Here is a 26,370-nt window from a genome sequence, read left to right as displayed (position 1 = left end):
ACTGTAAGCCATTTGTAAGCATCAAATGAGACTTCAGCTTGTGTATGACACTGTGAATCATGCTGTCCTGAAGTGATTCATACAGTTATGGTGTGAGAGATTTATGGCAAACCAAAGTGAGTCTTCCTTATTGTGCCATTTTAAGAAATCCTTAGCAGTCAGGCTTAAGTGTATAAGCAGTGTATTTTCTACTCAATGGATACATTTCTTTTGAAAAATGCATTCTTAAAACGCTCTATACTGATTGTTCTTCCCTGTGATCTGCAAAATAAAGGATAATTAAAGTTCAAGTCACTAAGCATTTACCTACATCTAGAGAAGGTGGTACTTGTGGGAAATAAAAGCTTCCCCTGCACACGTAGGTCACAGATGCCTTCAGAGAGCTCTTTAGAAGATGTGGTGGCACCTAGTATGTCCCATTTTACACAGTAGCTGATGGAGGTGTACAGAGAATACTACTCGAATTTGAAAAGTATTGCCCCAGAAGTCTAGCTTTAGTTGTAAATGCCCAGAAAGATGAGAACATACCATGGAATACTTCTACATCTTCAGAACTGATCCATCAGAGTTCTCCTGCACTCTACCTACCTTTTTGTGTATGATCAGTCTTCAGCTGTAATAAAAATCAGTTTTATTTGATGTTCAAGTAACTTTATTGCAGTATTTTTGGGGTTCATCATGAAGTTGAGATTCCAAGTTTCAGTCCTTCCAAGTAGATTGTTGGCAGGGAGTCACTTTAAGATTACCTTTTGCTTATTGAAGCTAACAAGTTGTGTGTTGCAAGCTAACTTTATGTAAGACTTCAGTCTTGCTTAAAAATCAATTTAAACAATAACTTCATTTAAAAACTTGTCCCATCAGGCTATTGTGCAAATCCTAGGAGACTTGAGTTTGAAATCTCATTTGGAATTGGATGAAGTGTCTTGGGCTAAATTACTAGAAATGACTTGAACTACTCTCATGATGATACATGTATAGATCATTTTCGAAGTACATCATAATGAGACTGTATTGTGAAAAGAAATGTCAAAAATAGGAAGATAGATGAGGAAAATCTCTGGTTGTGATTTGGCTTTATATATTATTTTCTCTGTGCTGTAAGCCAATGAAAAACACAGGGTTATTGCATAATACTCTCTCTGGTTACTTCTCTTGCATGAATGCAGTGGAGAGAAATGATCTTTCTCTGCTAAAAACTCAGCAAATTTTGTTTCTTTTTTCTAATTGAATAAAGCTTCTGTAATACAGTTGTATTTCACATTCAGTGGCAGTATGTGTGCTGTCTTTGAGTATGTTAAAATTGCTGTGAGCTAGTAGATATGTTTGTCCTTCCTGTTACCCCATTCTGTAAATATGATTACTAACCCAAAATCAAATAGAAGTTGCATAATTTTAAAGAGCTTCTGAATGGATGCAGTTACTGAATTTTATGTACATTGTGAGCTACGCTTGTTTTCTGACTGACTAAATGTGTATCTTCCTGGTGCTTACAAGACCCATATTTGAGAATAAAGTAACTTTTAGGATAGCATTCCATATACTGCTTTTGATTCTCAAAGAGAAGTTGCAGCATGCGTTTAATTTTCAACTCTGCAGAACATTGCAGGTGAAGGTCTGAGAAGGCAGTTTACCTTGCTAGCTGCTGTTGGAGTATTACAGGGTTTGCTGCTGTAACAGAAGAGTAGTGGGGAAAAGTAATAAAAAAATTACAAAAGCCTGATGTGAAACCATAAGATATGTCTTTTATAACAACATTTCTGTGAATAATTTGCACAAACTTCTAAATTCTTTGGTATGTTTTATAGGTCTCACTAAACAGTTCAATTCACTGCTTGATAGTGGGAATACTGGATACCACCTACATAGCGCTTTCTGTAAAGCAGGCAGTGACTTATTTACAAAGGGTTTTATGAACCCTGTTGTAGGAAGGAGGGGGGGGAGGGAAGTAAAGGGATGTAAGGCAGTAAAGTGATTTGCCCAGTTTGCAAGAGGCGGGACAAGCAAGAAGATTGTCTCATGTCCCAGTTCCTTATGCTGTAAATAGTGGGTGACTAAAAATACTCTCATCACTGTTATCAACTAATGACAGAAATAGAACTGTACCTTAAAGAAGCAGATAGTTTGATTTTTATGAAAGTTAGTATTGCTGTTTTATAGAAGTGATCTCTGTTGGAGGAGTAAATGGATCACTTGAGAGCTGGAAAAAGCTAATGATGAAATTGGTTCATATTCATGTCTTATTAAAGTGAATGGGAGCAGGTTATGTATTTTTTTTTAATTATTCAGATGATGGTATGTTGGCTTACACTGTTTTTCCTCTTGAATCTAGTGCATCAAAACCATCAGTTAGAAACAAAATCAGATTATCAGAGGGGATTGTCTAAATCTATTCCAGAGAGCCACATTAAAGCAACAGTACAATATGGCTTCCAAATCACCAAGTGAGTGAACATTGCTGCTTGCTCAGCATGGTTGAAAATAGCCCATGCTGGAGCTAAGTCTAAGCAGCACTATTTGAAAATGTGCCACTCCTGTTGGTTGCTGTCAATGCAGAGTTTGATGTGCGTGCATTCTGATTGTATAGTTTAACTTTTTTCATTGGTATCCTAGATGCCTCTAGGATTTCTGTGATCTGAAATATCTGAAGTATACAACTGCTTCTGTCACTTTCTGAATAGTGCTTTTGAGGCTAAAATATTTTTGCCTTTCATGAGAGCTATTTTTGCACAGAACTGCAGCTCCAAAAAAACCCAGCAACAACTAAAAAAAGCTAAGCTTTACAGTAGCTTTAAAAATAAAACAAGCATGCAAATCTGTTTTTATTGCAGTAAAGCTAACTCTTGTGAAAATAGAGTCAAACCACTAGTATCTTACACAGGACAAAAGCAACAAAAATGCTCACATTTCTAACTCAAGAGAGACTGGGGGAAGAAGTCATCTTTGCTCTAATTTGGGATATTTTTTGGTCACCAATGTTTCAGCCTTTTGAAACAATATGCATTTTAGTGCTTTTCAGAAATCACAATGCAACATATGATTAGCATCTCAATGAGTTCTTATTCAGTAGTTAAACAAAAGGTTTTTTTGTAAATGGGGATTATATTGTCAACTTTATAAGGCAGCTTTTGTTACAGTGGATGTGGTGACCAGTGGAAGGCAGCCTTATTCATGTCTCAAAACACAAGTTGAATGATTTTAGTTTCTAAACCACTCTTGATCAAACTGTTTCATAATTTAGTGCTAGAAAGATGCAAATTGCTATTTTCATTAAAATATTTTGGAAACTTTAAGGATTAGTATTTCATTGGAACTATATTTACTTTATTTAAATCATATATGCTTCAAATGTATCCCTGAGTTCATACTGTAAAATAGGGAATCAGTATTTCCTCAGATCAACAGTAGACAAGAAAATCCTGTTCAGGCCTTCAGGAAAATGAACGTGGTCATTCAATTGTCTTTATGGTCTTGGAAGAACTATACAGCTGAGAACAGAAAGTAAAGTATTTTTTAATTTTGCAAAGCCCTATCTGCTGAATGAACTGACCATTGCAAGCTATGTATTATTAGTGAGAACTTGGTTTCTTTTTTTTCATATTGTGGTTGTTGATTTAATAATGAAGGTCTACTTGGCAGTTGTCATGGGAGCACAGTGTGACAGACTGCTTAGAATGAAGTCTGTAATAAGGGGTTTTTTGTATCTGCTTAAATTTGAATTTGTTCTGACACTATTGCTCTTGCTAGTATTGGGCAAATCTCTGTGGCTGTTGAAGAACTGAATTTTCATCATTTTTAATGGCAGTTTGTCATATCCTTGCCCCAGATGCCTAAATCCAGTATCCGTTAAGTAGTTAACCTAAATGCTTAACAGATCATACTGTTTACTGACAAGTAGAAGAAAAAAAAAAATCACGTGATCAAGAATCTTTTATCCTTTTTTTTAAAGGATAAAAATTCTGTTTTTTGAGCGTCTATAGTTGTATATATCATTAATAATGATCTGCTGCCTAGTTAGAATAAGATACCATTGTCAGAAAGTATGAAATGACCAGAGTTTTTTGTTGTTTTTTAGGATTATTATTATTACATTATGATTGTCGTTTACTGTTTTTTAACATTCTGTCAGGATGTACAAAAATTGAAAGTGGAAAATGGGAAACTGGACAATATGGGAAAAGAAAAATAAAGTATTCGTTTTGCCTGAGGGTTTTCTCTAGTTAAAGAATTGATCCTGTAATTAAACTCTTCTTTTATAGATCTGATGGAAAGTAGGCTTCTAGTTTTTCAACTCCGCATTCACTGTAAGCAATCATTTCATGGTAAAGGCATGTGTTTTCTCTTGATCAATTCACAGTGTTGTGGTAGGGATAGGCTAAGAAGCTCTTGATTGCAAAGAGCTGGCAGAAGGCTGTACCTCTCAAAGCATTTAAAAGCATCACAAGAGCATGGACCAGACTTCTGTGATGTGGGTCAAAACTGTCCAAGTCATCTGACACCATGTAGTTCCTGCTTAGCTCCAGAAATGGAACTGCTGCAGGGGATGGTGGAAATAGGAAGTCTCAAAAGATGAAGAGGGAACAGTGCCTTCGTGGTTTGGGGGTAATGCAGCAATTATCAAAAGAAAACTTTGTATGCAACTTTCTCTGTAAGCTAGACGTGGTTTGAAAGTGAACTATCCTATATTACCTGCCTCCTGTGTTTAGCAGGGTGGATTCAAATCTGCCCATGGGGGATTTGTCTTTTCCAGCACATGCAAAACCTTGGCAATTGCTGTTGCAGACTGTTTCATGTTCAATTCTTTATAATTTTAACTGTCACGCTTTTAAAGTGTTTCTTACTAGATTAGTACTTTTGAAGTGGGAAATATTTGTTTGAATTGCAGGCAGTCAGTATTAAAAATGTATTAAGGGATTTCCTAACCTCTCTGGGGAAACAAGATACAGAGGAAAGACTGCTTATTTTGTGTAATGCACTGAGAGCATTTATTTCTCATACTGTTCTGTCAGTTGTCATAATGCCACAGAATATGAATAGAAGTGTGGTGATAGCAGAAAATGGCATTTTGTGCTGGTGCAAAATATGCTGTGCAGTCATGTTTCCAGTTAATTTCTAACCACCTGCAGGAGTTGCTTTAAAGTCATGAGGGTTTTATGTAGATGAAGTATGCTGATGGTGAGGCAGTGTTGTCTATTACTCCGCCCTTGTGTAACGTGCTTTTGTCAGAGATAAGTGGTCAACGGTGTGAAATCGGGTAGTGGGTAATGAGAAACTTGATTAAATACAGTAGAATTTTTTTTTAATACTATGGTGGGAGGAAAAAAAGGTGGTGGAGATGGAGAAGGGAGTATCATATCCATAATCCTTTGCTCTTAACTCCAATCTAGTGATAGTAAACAGGATCCCAAAAAGTACAGATGACCTCAACAGTGAGTGAGCGGTGCTTTTTGTTTAATATTGGTTATAGCAAAGCCAATATTCCACTACGTTGCTAATCAAATTGCATGAGGTGGCAATGAGGTTACAGTAAGAGCATTCCCCCCCCTTTTTCTCTCTCCATTCTTCTGGCACTGTGCTAGGGCTAACCATACTGGGAGGACTGTGATGAGACAGCAGTTCAAAAATGGTTATTTGTAAGGTGTTAGAAATTGAAATGTGGGAAACTAATATGCAGAAAATCATTAAATAAACTTAAAAGTTTCCAGTAACAGTAATTCATGAATATTTCTGTAAATAGTGAAAGGAAAATACCAGTTCCTTCAGAAGTCTAGGATTTTTTCAAAAACGTAAGTACTGCACATTCATTGTAGTTACCTCTCAAAAGGTTTTTTCCTTTTTAATTTAAAGAAATAACCTTATTAGAATCCAAACAAATTACCTCCCACACAATATCAAGATTTTGCTAATAATCTTGTTGGCAAGCAAGTCAAAACAGAGTAGGCATAAAGTTGACCAAAGAAAAAGTAATTTGGTTGTATGTTGGAGCAGCTTCTCTAAAATTCAGACTGGAAATAAGTTTTGAAATACAATACTGTATGTGGATAGCTTTGCAGTAGATAAAATTAATTTGCTAGTGAGATAATGAATAACTGTTTACACCCAACTATAATCTTTCAGTTACTCTTAGGCTGCAACTTTCTTTGCCAAGAAGCGTGTTTATTAAATCTGGTTCTTTCCTACTAAGCAAAGTTTACAATTGCAGTAAAATACTTTGTACCCGGAAAAGGACCCAATTTGAAAAAAATTAACTGTGTTTAAATCAGCCTCATTTGTCATTAACTAGTTTTAAAAAACCAGTGTTAAACATGACCTCTTTAAACACTTGTAAATATGTGTGATTGAGAGGAATGAAGGTTGGAAGACTGCTTTTATTTCTTGATCAGTTCTTTTAAGCTTATCTGTCTTTGGGTATTTTAGAGCATAAACTCATATTAAACGGTTTGTTTTTTTCAGAACTCAACATCAGCTGTATGTTAAGGATATGATTTTTTTTTTATTTCTATTTGCTATTTAATTTTCCCCCAGCTTTTAATGATTGAAATACAAATTTTAGAGCTTAATGATATAGGGAGAAAATCTGAAACAAGTTGGGCTTGTATATTGAAATAGTTTAGCAGTATCATACAGTATGACTGCAGGAAACAGGTATGAGAATCAAAGGTAATTAAAGGCAACTGTCAGATGAAACGGTACCAAAGTGCATACTCCAAGAGTACATCTACTGTGCTCCAACTGCTAACAGGCTTTGACTCCACAGAACCAGACTAGAGCTAATCCAGGGTAAAATCCCCTGTAATGCATATAATGTGGACATTGGGTCCTCGGTGCCAGGTCTTAGGCTTTATAAATCTACTCCTATGTGTCTGTTCCATTTACTCTGTGATTCTGGATCTTCACACCCCAGCTCCCAAAAAACAACAAACCTTGGTAAAGTTAAACTTGGTAAAGTTTACACGTTTCTGACAAAATCTGTGCCATCATCATTGAGATGATGGTAAAACTGATGTTGAGATGATGGTAAAACTGTGGTTACCAGTTACAGTTACCAAGGAACCGAGAAACCGGTTCCTTAAGTATTTACATATGTGGCTCCCATAATCTGTACTCCATTATCTCTTACTGGGGCACCAATTTATAATGGGATCCAATCTGCAGAGAAACTGAAGGGGTAAGACCTCTTCCCTTCAGTACTTCTCATCGCCGGAGGAAGCTTCCGCAAGTACAGGTTGCTCACAAATCTCCAATAGGTACTAACAGTCAAAACCTAACCATATGTGTCTGAAGCACATTCACACATGCAATGAGATCTGCATTGACAAGTATTGAAAGAATTACCCTTGGTAAGCAGCCATTTGTATGATATTCTCACTGAGCTAGTTTGGATCTCCAGCGTGTTTAACTGATGTGTACCTGGATAGTACTACAGTTTCGTTTTTAAAATTTAAACAGTCAGCTATAGTAAGGAGGTTATGAAAATGTTTCTTTTCAGTCTTGTTTTACTTTGCCTGTAAGTTTTAAATATATGTGTACATTTTGTAATCTGCAATTCTATAAATTTTAAATCTACACACATGCATATATGCATACACCCACTGATGTCTTATCCTTAATTGTATTGTTTACTTTCCAGAATGGAAATCGTGCATTTCACTTTGTCAATAAAATTGCTAGCAAACTCATAATTCTAGAATTGTAGAATTGAGTTTCAAAACCAAGGTTCATTAAAGTTTCAGTTCTTATGGTATCGGTAGTTAAGTTGCATAATATAAAAATTTTCAAAAATTCCATGGAAGATGAATAAAGTAATAGAATCCTCTAAGAATGTGAGCAAGGTTTCTTAGTTTTAGTTTATGAAGTAGAATAAAAAAACATTTCTCTTATCCAAGCAGTCTTTATTATACTTGACCTCTAATAATTTTCCATTGTGAGTTCACTTTAAGGCTGCTGTTAGTTCAAGCTAATTGGTACAGATGTGCAAATAATAGCTCTTGTTCTTATGTTAAATGTTGCTCATAATACTTTCTTTTGCTGTCTATAAGAAAACAATGTTAAGAAGCAATTGTCAGTTTTGTTCTGTTCGTAAAACTAAATGTATCTTAGTAGATACGTTTAATGAAAAAAAGACAGCTGCATAAACTTGAATCTTAGAATGCTTCCCTCAAACTACATGAGCAATATTGGACACAAACTGAGTAAGCTGCAGTGATACAGCCATATTTTGCACTTGTACTTGGAATTTGAAAACTCAACCTGGCCTTCCTCTTTTTAGAATATCCACATAAATATGGACCACAAGGAGGATGTGCAGATCATTCAGTATTTGAAAGAATGCAGAAGTACCAGATGACTGGTATAGAAGAACCAACAACAGAGGTACAACACAGGCTAATGATTATGTTGATTAGAAATTAGTGTAATAACTTCCCATTTCTTGTATGTTGTCTCTGTTTTACTTTTGGTCAGTCATCATCCCTCAATATTGTGAGGTACTTAAATTATTGCTAGAGGTTTCTTGTTAACATAATTTTTTCTGAAATCTTTCTCTCGTTGCTTCTACAGCATAGGTGGTGCTAGCTCATAGTCTTAATGAATCCTACATGATAAATTTATCAACAATTGGAATTTTAGATATGGCAATCAAGCTTGATTTGAGGAATATACTTTATTGCAGTTGAGAAGGAAGAGTTTCAAGATCCCTTGATCTCTAAGCAATATATTGGTCCTTAAAGAGTAATAACTTTTAGACTTTCAAGTTATGTTAATGTAACACACCTGTAATACCTGAGTGCTTTCAGTGGTAAATGAAGTGATATGAGTGGGAGGGCCTTACTGGCAATATTGGAAGATTGAAGGGGTTACAGCATGCTACAGATTGCCTGTAATAGGAGGTAAGTGCTCTATGGAAAGGAGTTGCGTATCTGTTTAGATTCCTGCAGGTTTTTTGCCTTCAGGTTTTGCACCACTTGTCATGAAACTGGATTCCCCCCCCAAACACTTTCCAACAGTAAATTATTGCGTTTCTCTTAGTGTTAGCTATGTTCTGAGTTGTTTCAAGTTTTGGCATCATTTTGTGGTGTCAGTTAAGTATCTGCCAACAAAACTATGCAGGATGGCTTGTTAAATTACATCAGCAACTTAAAGTTTATTTATATTGTGACTCTAGAAATTATCAACAGTATTACACAATTCAGCATTGGTAACAATAACATGCTTTCCCAAAAATTTACTTGTAAAACTTCATGGAGAGAGTGGGCCATCAACCAGTGAATACCATAAGGCAAATGTGTTAGCAGATACTGCTCTGACTAATGAGCATTATTTTAACTTCATGTTTAGTGTACCATTTGTTCCATGCTGAAGTGCTTAAGTATTTCTGTTTGCCGAGGTAGTTGACTAAGATGAATGAATGTGAATAATATGTGAATGTGAAATAACCGGTGTTAGGGAGGGTGCGTTTAAGTCCTACAGCACTGTTTTCTTCTAATCTACAAACTGTTTGTTCGTTTTAGAAAAGGATTATGAAAAAGAAAAATTCCAAAGATCACATGAATGAAAAAAATTTATTGCACATTGTCTGTCTTTTGTAATATAAAATGAAATGCATAGAAAGGTTTGAGATACCATTAAAAATAGATGGCATACTTGAAAACTGGCTGTAACATAGTTCAATTCAAGATTCATGAAACTTTGTGTGTTAAAGAAAAAGAATGAAAATCTGTTTGTATTAGTGGAGTATGTTTAGAAAAATCCATTACTATTTTTAGGTAATCTAGTGCAGTGCATAGATCTACAAAATTAATATATTTATTTCCTGTGTATATGTAGAAGCCTTTTGAAGAGCGTAAGAACAATGGTCCACAGCTTTTAAGAAAAAAGCGTGCCACTCAGGCTGAAAAAAATACCTGTCAGCTGTATATTCAGACTGATCATCTGTTCTACAAGCATTATGGAACAAGGGAAGCTGTAATTGCACAGGTATTTCCAATCCCTTTGTTTTAAATGATCTGCTTTTACTTTGTGTATTTCTGATAAATTTCATGTAATTTAGTTGTGTATATCATTGCTTATTTACTTTAGAATGTCTTGTTTCATTTGTTACAGTGATCTTGACATTGTTGAAACAGCTCTTTCATTTCACTAAAAAGATGCTATGTATTTGTGACAAAAGTCCTGGGCACTTGTGCTTCCTTTAGTTAATAATGGCAGCTGTGGTTTGTTTAGCACCTCTGAGCAAGACTTGCAGTCTCACTCTTCTCAGTTCTTACTCAGAAAAATAATACTTCCTGAAGAGTTCTGTTCTGTTTGACAGCCTGCCAAGCCTCTGTGTTAACACTTGCATAGCCTTCCATTTGAAATTTTAGTTCAACACTGTGAGCTAATGACATTGAGATCTGTTCCTGTAGTGTCTGATGTAGTGGAAGGTTAACAAAGCAGTGGCAACTAAAGGCAGATGCTTTTCATTTGTCAATATACTATTAACTGGAAAAAGTTGGTTTGTTTGGTTGTTTTTTTCCTGATCATTTGCTAAAAATATAACTAGCTTGTTAACATACTTCTCTTGAAGTCTGAAGTTTCACTGCCACTTGCAAATCTGACTTTTACTATTTATTCATCACACTGTACATACACAATTCGAGTAACATTTTCCAAAGCTCTGAAGTCACCTTCAACATCAGGTTTTCAATGAGTTAGCATTTCTATGTGCTTTTGGGAAAGGTAAATGATCTTTTTTTTTTACATTTGTGTTCTACCAGAAATGAAAGAATAATGCTGTAACAAGTAAAGTTTTTCTCAAAAAAAGAAATACAGTGCTTTGAATACAACTGAATACAGTGCTATCTTGTTGTAGCAATGAATCAAATGAGTATCACAAACAGGTATCTGAATGGTTGATAGGATTATGTGTTTAAAAAAAAATAAGGCAAACAGCAAAATACTTTGCTGTTATCTGGCACGGTGGCAATGCAGATACTAGGTTATGTAGTGATTTATTTTTGTTATTTGCCATCAGCGTTTGATTAAAAAGGCCTGTTAGAGTTCATATGGCACAATATCTTATATGTAAAAGTATAGGCCTTGCAGTTCTTGCTATTTAAGATTAGCTATAGTGTAGTGCATAGATCTTTGAACTGTAAATACTTTTGGTTTTGACAGATATCCAGCCATGTTAAAGCGATTGACACAATTTACCAGTCAACAGATTTCTCAGGAATCCGTAACATCAGCTTCATGGTGAAACGAATAAGAGTAAGTTGTATTGAAAATACTTTTAGCTTCACTGATACTGCTTCGAGGCTGTATTTTTCAAAAGTCCTGTTGCCATTCTCTTGTAACCATTTATTGTTAGTAATTTCGTAACACAAATGTCTCTGTAGTAAATGGTTCCCTAACCCATTTATTTGATTTGGTTTTAGTGTTTATTGTCAGAAGCCCACTACTTTTGTTATTAAGCTGTAGTCAATTTTTATAAGAATTGATGACTTATGTACCAGCAGTGTTGACTGTGTGGCGAATAGACTGTATTGCTCTCCAAGAACTTTAATACTAAAATAGATAATGGCTATCCAGGTTGAAAGTTCCTTCTGAAAGTGATGATTTAAGAGGATAAATATAAACTTTTGGGTACTGATGGAAATGCAATTCTTTATTTATTGTAGAACTTGGTTTTCCAAATACTGGGGTGGTAATTTGTCAAGGCCTATAAATCTTTAGCAACATCTTTAACTACTTAACGTAACAAGGTACTGACAACAGTAAGCCTCTTAGCTCATATTTACAAGTCAAGTGAAAATGAATCATGTCTTACAGTTTGTTTTAATTTACTTTTAGATTAACACAACTGTAGATGAGAAGGACTCTTCCAATCCCTTCAGATTTCCTAACATTGGTGTGGAAAAGTTTCTGGAACTGAACTCAGAACAGAATCATGATGATTATTGCTTGGCCTATGTGTTTACAGACCGTGATTTTGATGATGGAGTCCTTGGTCTGGCTTGGGTTGGAGCCCCTTCAGGTAATTATATCCAAACCTTCAGCGCTATGAGATAAAGTATTGTAGGTAGGTACAAAGAAGAAAGGTAGGAACTATGTCATTTAAAATTGATGGCAAATAGACAAAAATCTCATAACCAAGTTTTCACAATTTTGGTTAGATAAGGTTTGATTTTTTTTAAACATAAACAGGATATCGTGTCACTTCAATTAGTCTTGCTGTCTTTCTGATGAGCAAGATGTGAACAATAAAGAAAAAACTATTTCTTTTGTTAGACAAAGGTGGTATTACTTGGATGGCTTTTTATTTATGACAGGTATGAGTGACCAGTGAAGTGGCAGAAGAAACAAATATTTCTGCTATATATAAACAGAGCTTACAACTATGCAGGTTGAATTTTGTAGTAGAACTACAGAATCCTTAGGTTTTCTAGGTAGTGTTGGAAGCTTTTTTTTTTAAATAAAGTAAAATCGGTGAGATCTTGTTCTGGGAGATACCAGAATAATTATTGTGTAACTCTTCTTGAACTGCTTCTCATTGGTTTCAATCTAGTTGTGTATTTTGGGTCTGAAGCATGTCTTTTGATGTAAAAAAAAAAAAAAAAAAAAAATCAAACAATGGTCTTCATGTGTGCAGCATCTCGAGATGTTTGTCCTGGATGTATTCATTTTATAGGATGTATTAGTTTTATACAATGATATAATTGGAAGTTGTTAGTCTTTAAATCTGAGTAAACACAAATTCTTTAATTATAGCTCAGCACAAATTCCAAATTGTGGAAACTTTCACAGAAATCAAAATCAGAAATTCAGAAGGAACAGTCTTCCCTTGTTTCTTCCCTCGAGTGATTTCTGTATAATAAGGAATTAGGCTGAAGAACAACAGGTTCCATGAGACTTTGCAAGAGACTGGATACTTTTATGAGAACATTATCAAGAGCTTTAACAGAATTCGAGTAATTGTGGAAGAAACACTAAACCGTTCATGAGATGTAGCTATACATTATAACGTCACTTTGTTTACTGCTGTACTTTCCTCTAAAGCACATGTTGGTTGTAGAGTACTGGAGCTATGTGGAAAACTGTTGTGGTATGACAGTCTGTCATACTTTGATTTTAGGAGATTAAAATGCTCAAGTAAGTATGAGTAGAGTATTCAGAGGGGTAACAGATCAGTGGACCCATGAGTGTAGTAAGTATGTTAGAGGGACCTGTGTGGGCTAACCTTAGTGACTGTGGAAGAACCATAGGAAAAATAATACAGAGGTGGCCTATGTAAATAAGAAACTGGGTCTGTGACTAGTCTAGTGTATAGACTGAGAAAGCACAGGATGAATTGGAATACGCATTCTGTAAACACTGCTTCCAAAACTAAATTTAATTGAGAAAAATTAAGTTGCTTTGAGAGATTTTCATCCTTAACACACATACTGACATAGGTTAAATAGGATATTTCACTAAAATGAAATTTTAGTGAAAGAAAGCAAGGAAATGTCTTTAGAGTGTTTTTGAGACACCATTTATGTTAGCAATAGAATAGCTGAATTTTAGAACATTGATAATGCCTCAGTACAAACTCAAGTTACAGAAAAGTTTGGTGAAATTAAAGTCACAATTTCAAGACTTTTCCAAACAGTAAGTGTGATGCACTTGATTGTTGACCTTCTAAATATGGGTCTGATTAACCCCCACATCAAAAGCTTTTCAGCTTTAGTTTGTACAGTGGAAAAATGAGTCACCTTTTGCTGACAAGGATATATAGCTAATCTTAGGCATTTTATATAAATGCTCTTGCTATGAGAGAGGATCTCCTGTGGTTTTACTGTGGTGTTTTTTTACGTAGTGAAATCCAAATGGGACGTAGGTTGAGGCTACCTGTATTGGACATTGCACCCTGCTAGTCTTGTACTACAGGTATGATGAAATCAGGGCTTGTCCATGCAGTGAAAGCCCAAAATAGCTCTTACTTAATAGCTATTCTAAAACAGCTAACTTCTTGTGTGAATGTATCCATCCAGTGCTGAGAGCATTAGTGTGGATAAATCTAATCCACTTTCAAAGTTGGGTTTATATTAATTGCACAGAAGAACTCTTAGTCCATAAGCGTCCACTGAGGAGGCAAGCTGTTTCTTGTTCTAAATGTCACTAGAAAAGTAACACAGTCTTTTCTTAAATGACTAACTGTTGTATTTTTGTCTAAATGCAGGGAGCTCTGGTGGAATATGTGAAAAGAGCAAACTGTATTCTGATGGTAAGAAGAAGTCTTTGAACACTGGAATCATCACTGTTCAGAACTATGGCTCTCATGTTCCTCCCAAGGTTTCTCACATTACTTTTGCTCATGAGGTTGGGCATAACTTTGGTTCACCTGTGAGTATTACTATTGATCTGTTAACTCACTTTCAACCATTTTGAAGTGCATGATTTGCGAATGGAGTTTTTACTTCTTATAAACAAGGAAAATTATCATGACTGCATATGCATATGTGCATGCACATTTTATACAAACAAAAAACAGATTGCAGAACTAAGCCCCTTTTATGAGTACTTGACAACACTGGTGCAACAGTGGATTTTGTGAATTGTTTATTTCTACTAGTTCCATCTCTTATAAAGGGACTATATTATTATTCCCTGAAACTTTCCTGGTTTTTATTGAAGACTAGGGTCACGCACATCTTTTAAATGTATTTTAGTTTATGGTAGAGAGGAGGAAGAATCAATGCAAAATTGATTAAGATGACACTTTGTTCAATAAGTGAAGATAGAACTGACTCTTTTTTATGTTCAATTATTTATACTTACAAGTTTACCTAAGAAAATCGTGGAGAGGATTAAGATATCAAGGACAATATTTTAGACCAAAATTGTCTCCCAGTCGTTTAGGGGCATGATTTGCTTGTGGCAAGCGGAAAGCATGAGGCTTTTGGTTTTGCTGGAGATGAGAACAAAGTTTTCTGGTTTGGGTTTTTTATTTTTAAACAAGTATATAGGCTTTCTACTCTTGGAAGTAAAATGAACTCAAGATATGACAGGAATGACAAGTTCTTCGAAAACAGATGTTCACATGTGAATCCTTTCTTTATGTGCCTTGAGAAAATCCCTAATACCACTGAGTCTCTGAGTGGGAACAAGCCTTCCAAGGATAACTTAAAATACGAGCATATGAAACTGAAAAACCAGTCCCACTGAATTGAAACATCTTTTGGATCAGCCTGGAAGATGGTTCTTTTAATTGTAGTCTAAGTTGCATTTTGATCCAGGGATATATGTGAAACTATGTGTTTGGTTCTACCAAACTACAATAAATTATATAGTTCTCACAACTATGTTGAAAACTTTAAAATTTACCTACTTCTTTTGGAGACATAGATTGTGTTTCTGGAAAGTTGGATGCACCAGAACAGCATTAGAGTTCCTCTTACGCTTAACAGCTTGGTATGTTGTCAGTCTGCTAATTGCTAGTACGCCAACCTGTAATGCATTTCACTCATCATGCTGGATATTGTATAGATGAAGTCAATGGCTGACAGAAACAGACTTCTGCTCTATTCTGAAGATCTCTTTGCACCACCCTCAAAACAAGCAAAAAGAATGGACTGCTGTTTCAGTTAACTCCTCCTGCTTTTATTCCACAGAATACTTGTTACCCTTTTGTGACCATAAAGCCACTCTTCCTAGGAGATGGCAACTTTTTCGAGTTAGTATTTGTTCCAGGACATGCACTTGGGGTATGCATTACCAAAAATACAAATAAGCTAAAACTTAAGAAATTAAATACTTGCTACTGTTGTCTGGGGAAAAAACCCCAAACAAATAGAAAACCCAAACCAAACCTTTGTTTTCTGTACACCTTTTGTATTCCAAGAAACCTTAGAGTATAAGATGGTGTTTTGTTTTTATGAACCTTTTATTCTCACTGTGTTAAGGTTTCCAAATGAGGTTACTTTGGCACATGTATAAAAAGACAGCTAGACATTTCTATCACGACAGCTTCTCTAATAGCTTTAAAATATTTGTTTTGCAGCATGATTCTGGAATGGAGTGCACTCCAGGAGAGTCCAAGAACTTGGGACAGAAAGAAAATGGCAATTATATCATGTATGCAAGAGCTACATCTGGGGACAAACTTAACAACAACAAGTTCTCTATCTGTAGCATTCGAAATATCAGCCAAGTTCTTGAGAAAAAGAGAAATAATTGTTTTGTTGGTATGTATTAGCCATTCTGCTTTCAGGATGACTAAAGCTATTACTATGCTTAACTAGGAATTTATTTTATTAATTTTTATTTTACTTTTTTATTTATCTTACTCTTTTTTTTTTTTAAGTTTACTGAAAGATTCTGTAAGTGAAGAATTGAATTTGAGATCTGGTGTACTGTGTCAAGTTCTGGGCTCCCCAGTACAGGAAAGAAATGGACGTACTGGAGTGAGTCCAGTAAAGGGCCACAAAGATAATTAAGGGATTGGAGCATCTGACATGAGGAGAGGCTGCAAGAGCCGAGTCTGTTTAGTTTGGAGAAGAGAAGGCTGGGGAGGGGGGGCTCTTCTCTGTCTTTATAGATGTCTGGTGGGAGGGAGTAAAGAAAACAGGGTGAGACTGGTTTCAGTCATGCCCAGTGAAAGGACAAGAGGTAAGGAGCACAAATTAAAATACAGGAAATTCTATTTAAACATTTAAAAAAAATAAGGATTTTGCATGAATTTTCCTTCTGGAGTCTGTGATATGTGACTCTCTCAAGTTTTGTGAGATTGTGCAGTGAGCAGGTTTGGGTTTTGAAGTAGTAGTAGTTCACCCCAGTACCATCAGCTTTTGCCTTGAGGTCCTCACGCTCTGTTAAAGGAGAAGGAGGGCAAGAAAGGATGCTGCTCCATTGGAGGCTTAGTAGAAAACTTTCTTTTATCACTGTTGATTCCCTATCCACACAAGAAACTCCCACTGCTATCAGCAGAAACCTTTTACTCAGAGGCTTAAAATTCTATGAATTGTAGGAATGACTAAGCTGGGTGGCAAGCAAATAATGCAAGTTGACTTGAGCCCTAGTCTGAAGTCCATCTTGACCAGGCATTTGCAGTCACTGTTAACCGGATGCTGTTGCAAGTCAATGTTAACATTTATAAGTCTATTTGCATATTCTTTGTATTGCTTTGTACATAAATATACTGGCATTTTTCAGAGTCTGGTCAACCCATCTGTGGTAATGGACTGGTTGAACAAGGAGAACAGTGTGATTGTGGATACAGTGACCAGTGTAAAGATGAATGCTGTTATGATGCAAACCAATCAGAAGATAAAAAGTGCAAGTTAAAACCAGGCAAATACTGCAGGTATTATGCATGTCTGTTACAGTACACTTTAATTTTGGGGATTTATTGGTATTTTAGAATCTGAATCTGTTTACCTGCATTATTCTTAAAGTATTTATTTTGTTTAAAATGCCTTATACAGTGAGTGAGAAGTTCATAAGCACAATTATGCGATGCAATTCTTGGTGCTAATTGTAGCTTGCTTTCCCTTAGATGACTGTTCTCTAGCTTTTGAAAAAACATAATACGGCACTGGATTATATCAATGCTAGCATGTCATAATACTCAGTGCAGACAAATACGTGTTGAAATTCTGTTAACTTTATTGGAAATGTGTTGTGCAGAAGTCTTGCAAAAACTGTTTGATTCAGAAAAGCATGACCAAGATGCTGTTTTTACAATAGGTACAGGAAAGTATTAATTGCCCAAAGGATATTGGAGGATATTATGAAATTGGATCCTATCCTAGTGCCATTTCTACAGCATTGCCTAACTGGAAGATGACTGAAGGATATAGTTGATTTTTTTTTATGCTTGTTTTATAAATTAAAATAAACTGTTTTTAAGGCACCTTGTATCTTAGCAGTGTTGTGTACACAGTGATTTATAAGAGGAACTTTTAAAGATTATAAGACTTACGGTGAAGCTTCTATCTTGTAATTCTGTGACTTAAGATACGTGTTAAATTTTTACCTCATCTGAAAATGTAAGTGGATTTTTTTCACATAAAAGGTGTGAGCTTTTGTTCCTCTCTAGAGACAGACATAAATCTAATGTCTGGTTAGACTCTAAGCCAAAGATGAAGAGAAAATTACTATTGTTTTTAAGTCTAAACTAGCTCAACTTTTTAATACAACATACACAATTTTATTCTAATTAAACTTTCCTGCCCTAAAAATGATCTTTGTCATCCTGGGAGTGGAAGTAAAAGTAGCATCTACTGTTAAAATGTATTTGACAGTGTAGACATGGTAGAAGGACCACCTCCTGTGAATTCGTAGTTGCAATGATTTTGCACGTGTCCCTGTGCTGCCCCACCCCCTTGCAAATTATTATTACTGCCAAAATAAAGGCCTTACATTGTCTTGTTTTATAACTGGTTTCTGAGATTTTATGTTGCACCTATGGTGAGGAGCTGTTTCCTTCTGAGTACACCAGGTGCCACCGCCACCTCCTTTCTTTGCTCTCTTGTGTTCAGCTGACTGTAGATGAGCTTTATGCCTTTCTGGAACAGTCTTAAATATGAATTGCTGCATCATTTTTGTTTTAGGATTCCCTTTTTTCCAGTTCTATTAAGGTTGAAAACTTTGCTGTACAAAGAGGTTTCCAAAGACATGTAAAGCAAATCCAAGTGTAAGAATGAATCACATAAATAACATGTTAAAATACATTTTAGGAAAACTATGGTATCTATCCAGCTGCTTTACATGTCTCTTAGTTGTTTTCATGTGTGATTCAAGAGTGATTTTTTTCTTAGCATGCAGTAGTTTTAAAATAGAGAGATCCTGACCTGCATTAGGTCTATGCTATCTTCTGATGTCCACTGAATGCCAGCAAGCACACTGTGAATAGTGTATTCTGTATATAGAGATACAGAATAATTTGAGATGAGAACTCAGGAGGCTTAGCTTTAATCAAGTAGTTACGTATGTTTTATAACCTTCGCTCTTCTGCTGCTTGTAATGGCGTATGTACTCAAAGACAGCTTCAGAGAGAAATGATTGTTTCCTGCTGTTTCACCAGATATACTGGTGTGCTATAAGGGGCTCAGATGCTTTGATGTCTGTGACAGAAAGGAGCCCAAGTGTTTTGGTGGAACCAGTGAAGCTATATGGCTTCTTTGACAAATCTTTCCTTCCCCCAAAATTTGTTTGTATGCTGACTGTGATTTCTGATGTAAGATCTGACCTATCTCCTTCCCTTTTCTTGTTTATTTAAACAACGTAAGTGGTATGGCTGCAGAAAGTAGAAAGAAAAATTTTTTACAGATATTAATTGGTGACAGATGAACTTGACTTATTTATTACGTCGAAACTATCAAACTAATCAGTTGTTCCTGAATTAATTTTGCCAACTTGCTAATTGAATGTTTTATGTATACAAACTTTGAAATGCTGTTATTTTCTATATATTTTAATTTAAAATGTGCTTGTACTATTTTTCTATTATAACACAAATAGTTAATTGGTTACTACAATGACTAAGAAATCTGTACTCATTGCAGTAACCTTTTGTTACCTTAATGGACAGAAAAAATTATTTTCAATTCACATCTTAGTACAAATCAAAAATATATTGAGTGTTTGAGTAGGTTTCAAGATGAATAGTTTTTCCGGAATTATTCATGCTTTTTCTTTATATCCATGTTTTCTGTTTATTTCTAGCCCTAGTCAAGGTCCCTGCTGTACTGCACAGTGTAATTTCAAGCTGAAGACTGATAAGTGTCGAAATGATTCTGACTGTGCAAGAGAAGGAATGTGTAATGGTGTCAGTGCTCTCTGTCCAGCATCTGAACCTAAACCAAACTTCACAGATTGCAATAGGCACACACAAGTTTGCATAAATGGGGTATGGTTTTTTTACAGTCATATGCAGCTGCAGTTTTTTATTGCAAGGCACTGTATTACGAAGTGATATGGTTTCAATACTTAATGGAGAAGAGTGTAAGATTAATCTCTTTTTCAAGAAAAATGTTTTTGTTTCAGTCAAAATAACTGTGAGGGTACACCAAATACTAAGAAGCAGGTAACATATACCAAGCTAGCTTTACTACTTGAGAAAGCTCCATTTGAAGTTGTTTGTAAAAATCAGGAATATGTAAGTGTTTTATTTCCTAGTTCCATCTCTTCATTTTTCTTCAGTCTTGATCAAGTAATTTTGTTGCCTTAGAAAATTAGATATGCTATCAATACATGTGTATTTTCATTAAACCAAATTCAACAGTTCCTCCACCCATGTGCACGTAACACAGATGGGCAAGCATATAGAATTACTCTGAACTGCCATTAGTTTCCTGGGTTAAAGAGTCCATGGCAGTTGCTATGAAATATTGATGGGAACTCTCTTATAAATTGATCTATGTTTACTTGGAAGCAGAAACAAGCAAAAGTAATCCTCTTAAAGAGCTGTAACTTGTGTTGCTATAAGTCTGTTTTCCGCAGTCCAGGTTTTTAATCAAATGATACTGCTTGTAATAATTTTTCAGCTAATTTAAGAATCATATTAAAGATAGAGGAGTTGTCTTTATACAGTTACTTGATTTTGAAACAAGATTATAAATACACTGAGGTTTTTTTATTTTAATTTGAAGGGTCCTCCCACAGTAGAATTAAATACAGAATCTTTCTTACCATTAATTTTTATTATTATTTTCTGAGAGAAAATATGAAGACATGCTTTTGATTTATTTTCCTAACCATGGTTTTGAGTAATCATGTTTCAGTGTGAATTGCAGTGCTGTGAGTGTTTTGCAGGGTACTCTGAGGCCCTAAAAGAAGATACAATGTTTAAAAAAAAAAAAAAATGGGGTAAATCACCTTTAAAAAAATTATCAAATAAGCCTAAACACTGCAATTGAATAACTGTAATAAATTTGTTGTTCTATAAAATTTAGAAGAAATGCAAGCTGTTTTTATTGATAAGCATATTTAGACCTACGATTATGCTTTCAGCTATTAAAAATTAATATCTTTCCTAATGTCAGTGTGCTTAAAAGTGAAATTGATTTTTGTGTTCTCTTGCTTTTGTCTCAAACAGCAATGTGCTGGCTCTATCTGTGAGAAGTATGGCTTGGAGGAATGTACGTGTGCTAGTTCAGATGGCAAGGACGATAGAGAATTGTGTCATGTCTGCTGCATGAGAAAAAGTAAGATTTGTCTGAATTGTAAGCATAAATACAGCAGTAGGTATCTCAGGAATCTTCTCACGGTGTTTATATTTTAGTTTTTGTTAACCTGAGAGCGTACCGCGATTTTGTTCATACTTAGTTTCAGATAGACATTGCACTGTATTTTGTAGGAAATAATATATTTTGGTTTTTTACAGATTAATAGAAACTTGAAATTTTTCAAAAGCGTTTTGAACAATTGAACACCAAGGTATTCATGCACATATGTTTTAATACAATAACGGTTTGATTAATCTAATTCGTATTCACTTTTCAGTGGACCCAGCTACTTGTGCAAGTACAGGCTCTAACCAGTGGGAGAAACACTTTGGTCGTAAAACTATTACTTTGCAACCTGGATCTCCTTGTAATGATTTCAGAGGCTACTGTGATGTGTTTATGAGGTGTCGGCTAGTAGATGCTGATGGCCCTCTAGCTAGATTAAAGAAAGCAATTTTTAATCCAGAGCTGTATGAAAATATTGCAGAATGGATTGTGGTAAGTATTTTTTTATCTTACCAGTCTAATAGAAAATTTTCTTGTTAATCAATATTCACAGTTGGTAGGTGTTGCTGTATATATACAGTACTTCAGCATTCTTCAAAGTATAATCAGTCCTTGTTTTACTAGTTTTTCTATAAGCACCTTGAGTGCAGCAAATAAGTTTGACAGATTGAAGGGAATGGAAACAAATAAATAACAAATAAACGAGTAAATATTTTGTGTTAATACCTCTGTTCACTCCACTGTCTGTTTTGGTGTTAATGTTCACGTTTTTAATTTGCTGGGTTTTCCCGTTTTAACTCTTCGTATTTGAATGCTCTGATTTCTTTTAAGGAACTAAATATATTGATCTCTAGCATTTCTTATTTTTATTGCACTAGATGACGCTTTCCTAATAATAGACTGGGAGGAGAGTTACAATTAAACACAATTATAGAGCTGCATAGTCAATTTTGTGTAAGCTGTTGATTGTTTCAGGCTTATACACTACAACAGAGCTATATCTTCTGTGAAATACTCTTCTGATAATAGAATGAATCTGGAGTATTTGGGGGTTTTTGTGTACGAACTTTGGGGACACTTCTTTAAAATGTTATGGTCTTTTAAGTGGTGTTTCAGAACAGCTGTTTGATGACTTTGAATATGGCTTTCCTTTGCCTTTTAAATGACCCGTCTCTTGTGCATGTGTGCCAGCCCCCCAAAAATAATTCTTTCTATGTTTTTAGGCTTATTGGTGGGCAGTGTTGCTTATGGGAATTGCCTTGATCATGTTAATGGCTGGTTTCATTAAGATATGCAGTGTTCATACTCCAAGCAGTAATCCAAAGTTGCCTCCTCATAAACCACTTCCAGGTGAGTACACCAGGTAATTAATTTCATAGAGAAATGTTTTATCCTCAACTATTTTGTTCTAAAGGGAAATTTCAGGTGTCGCAACCTTCAGTTCTTAGTCTGGCACTGTGATACTACAAATGGAATTCATGCCAGTGAAATAATTCATAAAAATGTAACTCTTGCCTTATTTTCCTATAACATAATATGCATATCAAAAGAAAGCTTTGAAGACTTTTTCTAAGTCAGAGTTCCTTTTATTTCCTATTCCATGCTACATTTTTTAAGAATCAGCCTGTTTAAGGAACTACTGTTGAGATAATAAAATGTATTCTGCAAATACTCCATGCAGTTAATCATCTACTTAAAACCTTGCAGGTCTAAATCTGAAGCCTTTCAGAAGAATAGTTATATTTAATTTGCATGGCCAGGGCAACTTTTCTGGAAATAATTTCTTTTTTTAAATTAATTTTAATAATGTGTACCTTTCTTTGAAACAGGCACTTTAAAAAGGAGGAGACCACCACAAACCACTCAGCCACCACAGCGGCAAAGGCCCCGAGAGAGTTATCAGATGGGACACATGAGACGTTGACTGCAGCTTTTTGCCTTGGTTCTTCCTAGTGCCTACAATGGGAAAACTCACTCCAAAGAAAACCTAATAAGTCATTGTCCCCAGTCTAACTCTCACAAATTGAAGAGAAAAAAAAAAAGCATGGTATGCCCTCAAAACAAGTGGGAATGGTTAATTTTTAATGAGCGAATCTTCCAGCTCAAAAAGAAGAAAAGTGTTTTTTCTTGCGTATTTTTAATTTAGTGGCACAAAGTCCTGGAGTATCATGATTCTTTCCCCCTTCTGTGCTCTTCATTGCTGCATTTTCTTCACTTGCAGGCAAATATGGCTGTAGTAAAACTTTTACTCAAGAATTGAAAAAAAAAAAAAAAATATATATTTTTCAACTGCCAGACAAGGCTAGGAAGCTAGACCACCTCAGCATTGGAGACATTACTTGTCCATGTATATACATTGTTATATGCAGACATGTATTTCTAACGTACACCCGTACTTGTGTGCAATTGTAAACAAGAGAATTGCAATATGGATGTTTCTTTGTATTATAAAACTTTTCCGCTATTAATGAAGAAATTACTGTTTAATTGACATACTCAGGATAACAGAGGATGATGGTGTGTAATGGTCAAGGATCCTGTCATGCTTTACACAGCAATTTTGAATCAAATCAAACTTTTTTATCATGATCGAAGTTGTTTCAAGCACTCATTTCATCTTTATCAAACAGCTGCTAAGACATAGCATACAAGATTGAATGGTCTTTGAGATATAACAGGTGTTCTGCAAACTTTGCAAATGCCAGAATGTTTCAAAAATGTTTTCTATAAGTGTCTAATTTCTTGTAGCTCAGCATAAATATTTTTAATTTGTCTGATTATTCAGTTAAATAATGAATAGTTAGATGAAATATTTCCATGCTTTATTAGAAAATTCTGCCTGTTAATCAACTTGGTTTAAAAATTGCAACCAGTTTATTTGGGCTGTTCAGATATTATTACAGTATGATAATGAAGTTCGTGTTCTGAGGGACGTGGAAAGAAAGAAAAGGTGTAGTTCTTTTTATTGTCTTTTTTAATTTATCAGATATTTGGATAACTTTTCAGCATGATACTGTTGATTGATAACCACTAAAGTAGAGCGATTTGCCCAGCTACTGTGGCAGAGTTAAAATTGTAGTTAGGACTACTAGTTTTCCCGTACTTTATACCAGTAGTAAAGTTCAACAGCACAATGTCCCATTCCAAAGTTTTTATTATGAATGTAAATAATTGGCTTTTTTGAAAGAGGAAACAGAAGATGTCTTAAGGTGCTTACTGCTATGCAGGAGATGAAAGGGGGCATTACAAAATGTTTAAGCTTGTGAGATATTTATTGCTTGTTTTCCAAAAGCACCGAGCTAATTAGAGAAGCAAAAGGCTATAATTTTCCTGGCTTTGCTTAGGAGAAAATTTACTAAGGGTTGGACAGGCTTCCTTTGTTTGTCTTTTGTTTTTGTTTTGTTTTTTAAGAGTATAAGGTTTACACAATCATTCTCATAATGTGACGCAAGCCAGCAAGGCCAAAAATGTTACAGAATATAATGGGATCTCTTCCTTGTAAACTTGTACAGTATGTGGTAACTTTTTCAAAATACAGCTTTTTGTACATGGTTTAGAGACAAATTTTGTACATGAAACCCCAAGTCCAATAGACTATATAAATAATTCTAAATGATCTTAACTTGTTAGAAGTGTACGTAGTTGCTTTTAAGTCATTTTAAATACATTTGTTTTAAGACTGTGCAAAGATTGGAAGTGGGTTTGCATTTCTAAAATGGTGACTTTTATTCAGCAAGAGTTCTTAGTAACTTCTTGAGTGTGGTAGACTTTGGAACATGTAAATTTTTTGCCTGTAATGTTACCCTGTGGTAGGATTTTGGCAGACAAATGCTGCCCTATTTTATTTTGAGTCTAAGTTAAATGTTTTCTGAAAACAGAAATGTGCACTGAACTCTCCACTGCAAGTCAAGATGTGGTAAAACCGAAAGTTCAAGACAATGAAATGGAATACTACTGTCGATTTCATGTCCACTGTGTTTTATACAGTATCTTTTTTGTTCACTTTGGAAATTTTTACTAAAAATGCAAAAAATAAAGTATTGTGCAAAGATATGTAAGGTTTTTTGAAACTTGAAATGCATTAATAAATAGACTTGATGAAATAGTCTTCTGAAGATCCATTTACTTTTTGAACCCTGAAAGCAAAAAGGAATACACAGATTCTACTTCTACTTAATTTTTGGCTTTTGCTGGAAAGGGGCTGTCATGCCAAAAAGTAATTGTACTATCTTTACGCTGTCAAAGTACGCCTCCCAATTTTAACATCATACAGTTAGATGTAAGAGTAAATGTTTTTGTGTAACCTTTTTAAGGAAAAGCCCTAAAATTACCTTTAAATTACTTCTGTGATCACAGGAATAAAGCTTTCTCTGTTTGCATCTTCAAAATAGAAACTAGTTACTGGTGGGGTATTCAAGCCTGGCACCATAGCAAGTGAATGATACCTTCTGAAATAAATATATTTTTGAAGAGGAATACTGGAATTAACATGCAATGCTCTGAACACACAACTGATGGATAAGACTTTTAGAAGGAGCAAATTTGCTTTTTGCAACGTGTTTTAAAACTGCTAAGCTGGGTCTCTGTGTCTTTGTGTGTGTTGTATAGTTGATTTAAGTGATAAGGCTGCTTTTAAAAGCCAAGTCCTGCCAGCTAGTCTTTCATTCTTAGGGCTGTTTGAGAATGGCCTGCTTAGACATCTGTTTCCCTAACTAAGCAGCATACGCTTTGATGTAATCAAAGCACATTCAGAGTTCCTTCCTCGCAGTACTTCCCCCCCCCCCGCCTTTTTTTTTAACCGAAGTGCTTCCCCTTGTAGCTAAATAGCACTGTCAGGGCAAAAGGTATTAAAGGAAAATCAGTTGGAGCAGAGCCCTTCTGGAAATCAGCATCATAGGTGCCTAATAGATTTGGTGGTGGTTGCATTTAAATTTCTGCCTAGGAACGCAAACCAGAGGAGTAGAAATAATGCCTAAGCATCTAAAATACAAATTTTGTGTGTATTTTAAGATGTGTTTGGGGGAAACAAATGAGTACATAAATAGCTGTAATTTTTCTAACTAATATTTGACCTAATAATCCCTAGTTGTAGCTATTCATTTATTCATCTTGTATTTCTTAATGTTTAAGCCATTGAATGTATACGTTCACCTCTGGTGTAGGAGCATGCATAGTCAGAATG

General features: G+C 35.1%; 1 protein-coding gene across 1 annotated transcript in view; it reads left to right on the top strand.

The window, feature by feature from the left end:
• The window catches only part of ADAM10 (ADAM metallopeptidase domain 10), a 55,078-nt gene extending 29,785 nt beyond the window's left edge, over nucleotides 1-25,293 (top strand). Inside the window, exons 5-16 of the mRNA XM_076348283.1 lie at nucleotides 8,267-8,370; nucleotides 9,823-9,972; nucleotides 11,152-11,244; nucleotides 11,827-12,010; nucleotides 14,195-14,358; nucleotides 16,016-16,199; nucleotides 17,167-17,317; nucleotides 19,681-19,864; nucleotides 21,053-21,161; nucleotides 21,460-21,680; nucleotides 22,412-22,538; nucleotides 23,018-25,293. Coding sequence (XP_076204398.1) covers nucleotides 8,267-8,370; nucleotides 9,823-9,972; nucleotides 11,152-11,244; nucleotides 11,827-12,010; nucleotides 14,195-14,358; nucleotides 16,016-16,199; nucleotides 17,167-17,317; nucleotides 19,681-19,864; nucleotides 21,053-21,161; nucleotides 21,460-21,680; nucleotides 22,412-22,538; nucleotides 23,018-23,112 — 1,766 coding nt within the window. The 3' untranslated portion in view covers nucleotides 23,113-25,293. The remainder of the gene's footprint in view (nucleotides 1-8,266; nucleotides 8,371-9,822; nucleotides 9,973-11,151; nucleotides 11,245-11,826; nucleotides 12,011-14,194; nucleotides 14,359-16,015; nucleotides 16,200-17,166; nucleotides 17,318-19,680; nucleotides 19,865-21,052; nucleotides 21,162-21,459; nucleotides 21,681-22,411; nucleotides 22,539-23,017) is intronic.
• The last annotated feature ends 1,077 nt before the right edge of the window (nucleotides 25,294-26,370 follow it).

This window comes from Aptenodytes patagonicus, chromosome 10 (assembly GCF_965638725.1).
Source record: "Aptenodytes patagonicus chromosome 10, bAptPat1.pri.cur, whole genome shotgun sequence".
In the NCBI taxonomy this organism is placed as follows: Eukaryota; Metazoa; Chordata; class Aves; order Sphenisciformes; family Spheniscidae; genus Aptenodytes; species Aptenodytes patagonicus.
The sequence above is the reverse complement of the archived record's forward strand: the minus strand, read 5'-3'. Positions and strand labels throughout refer to the sequence as shown.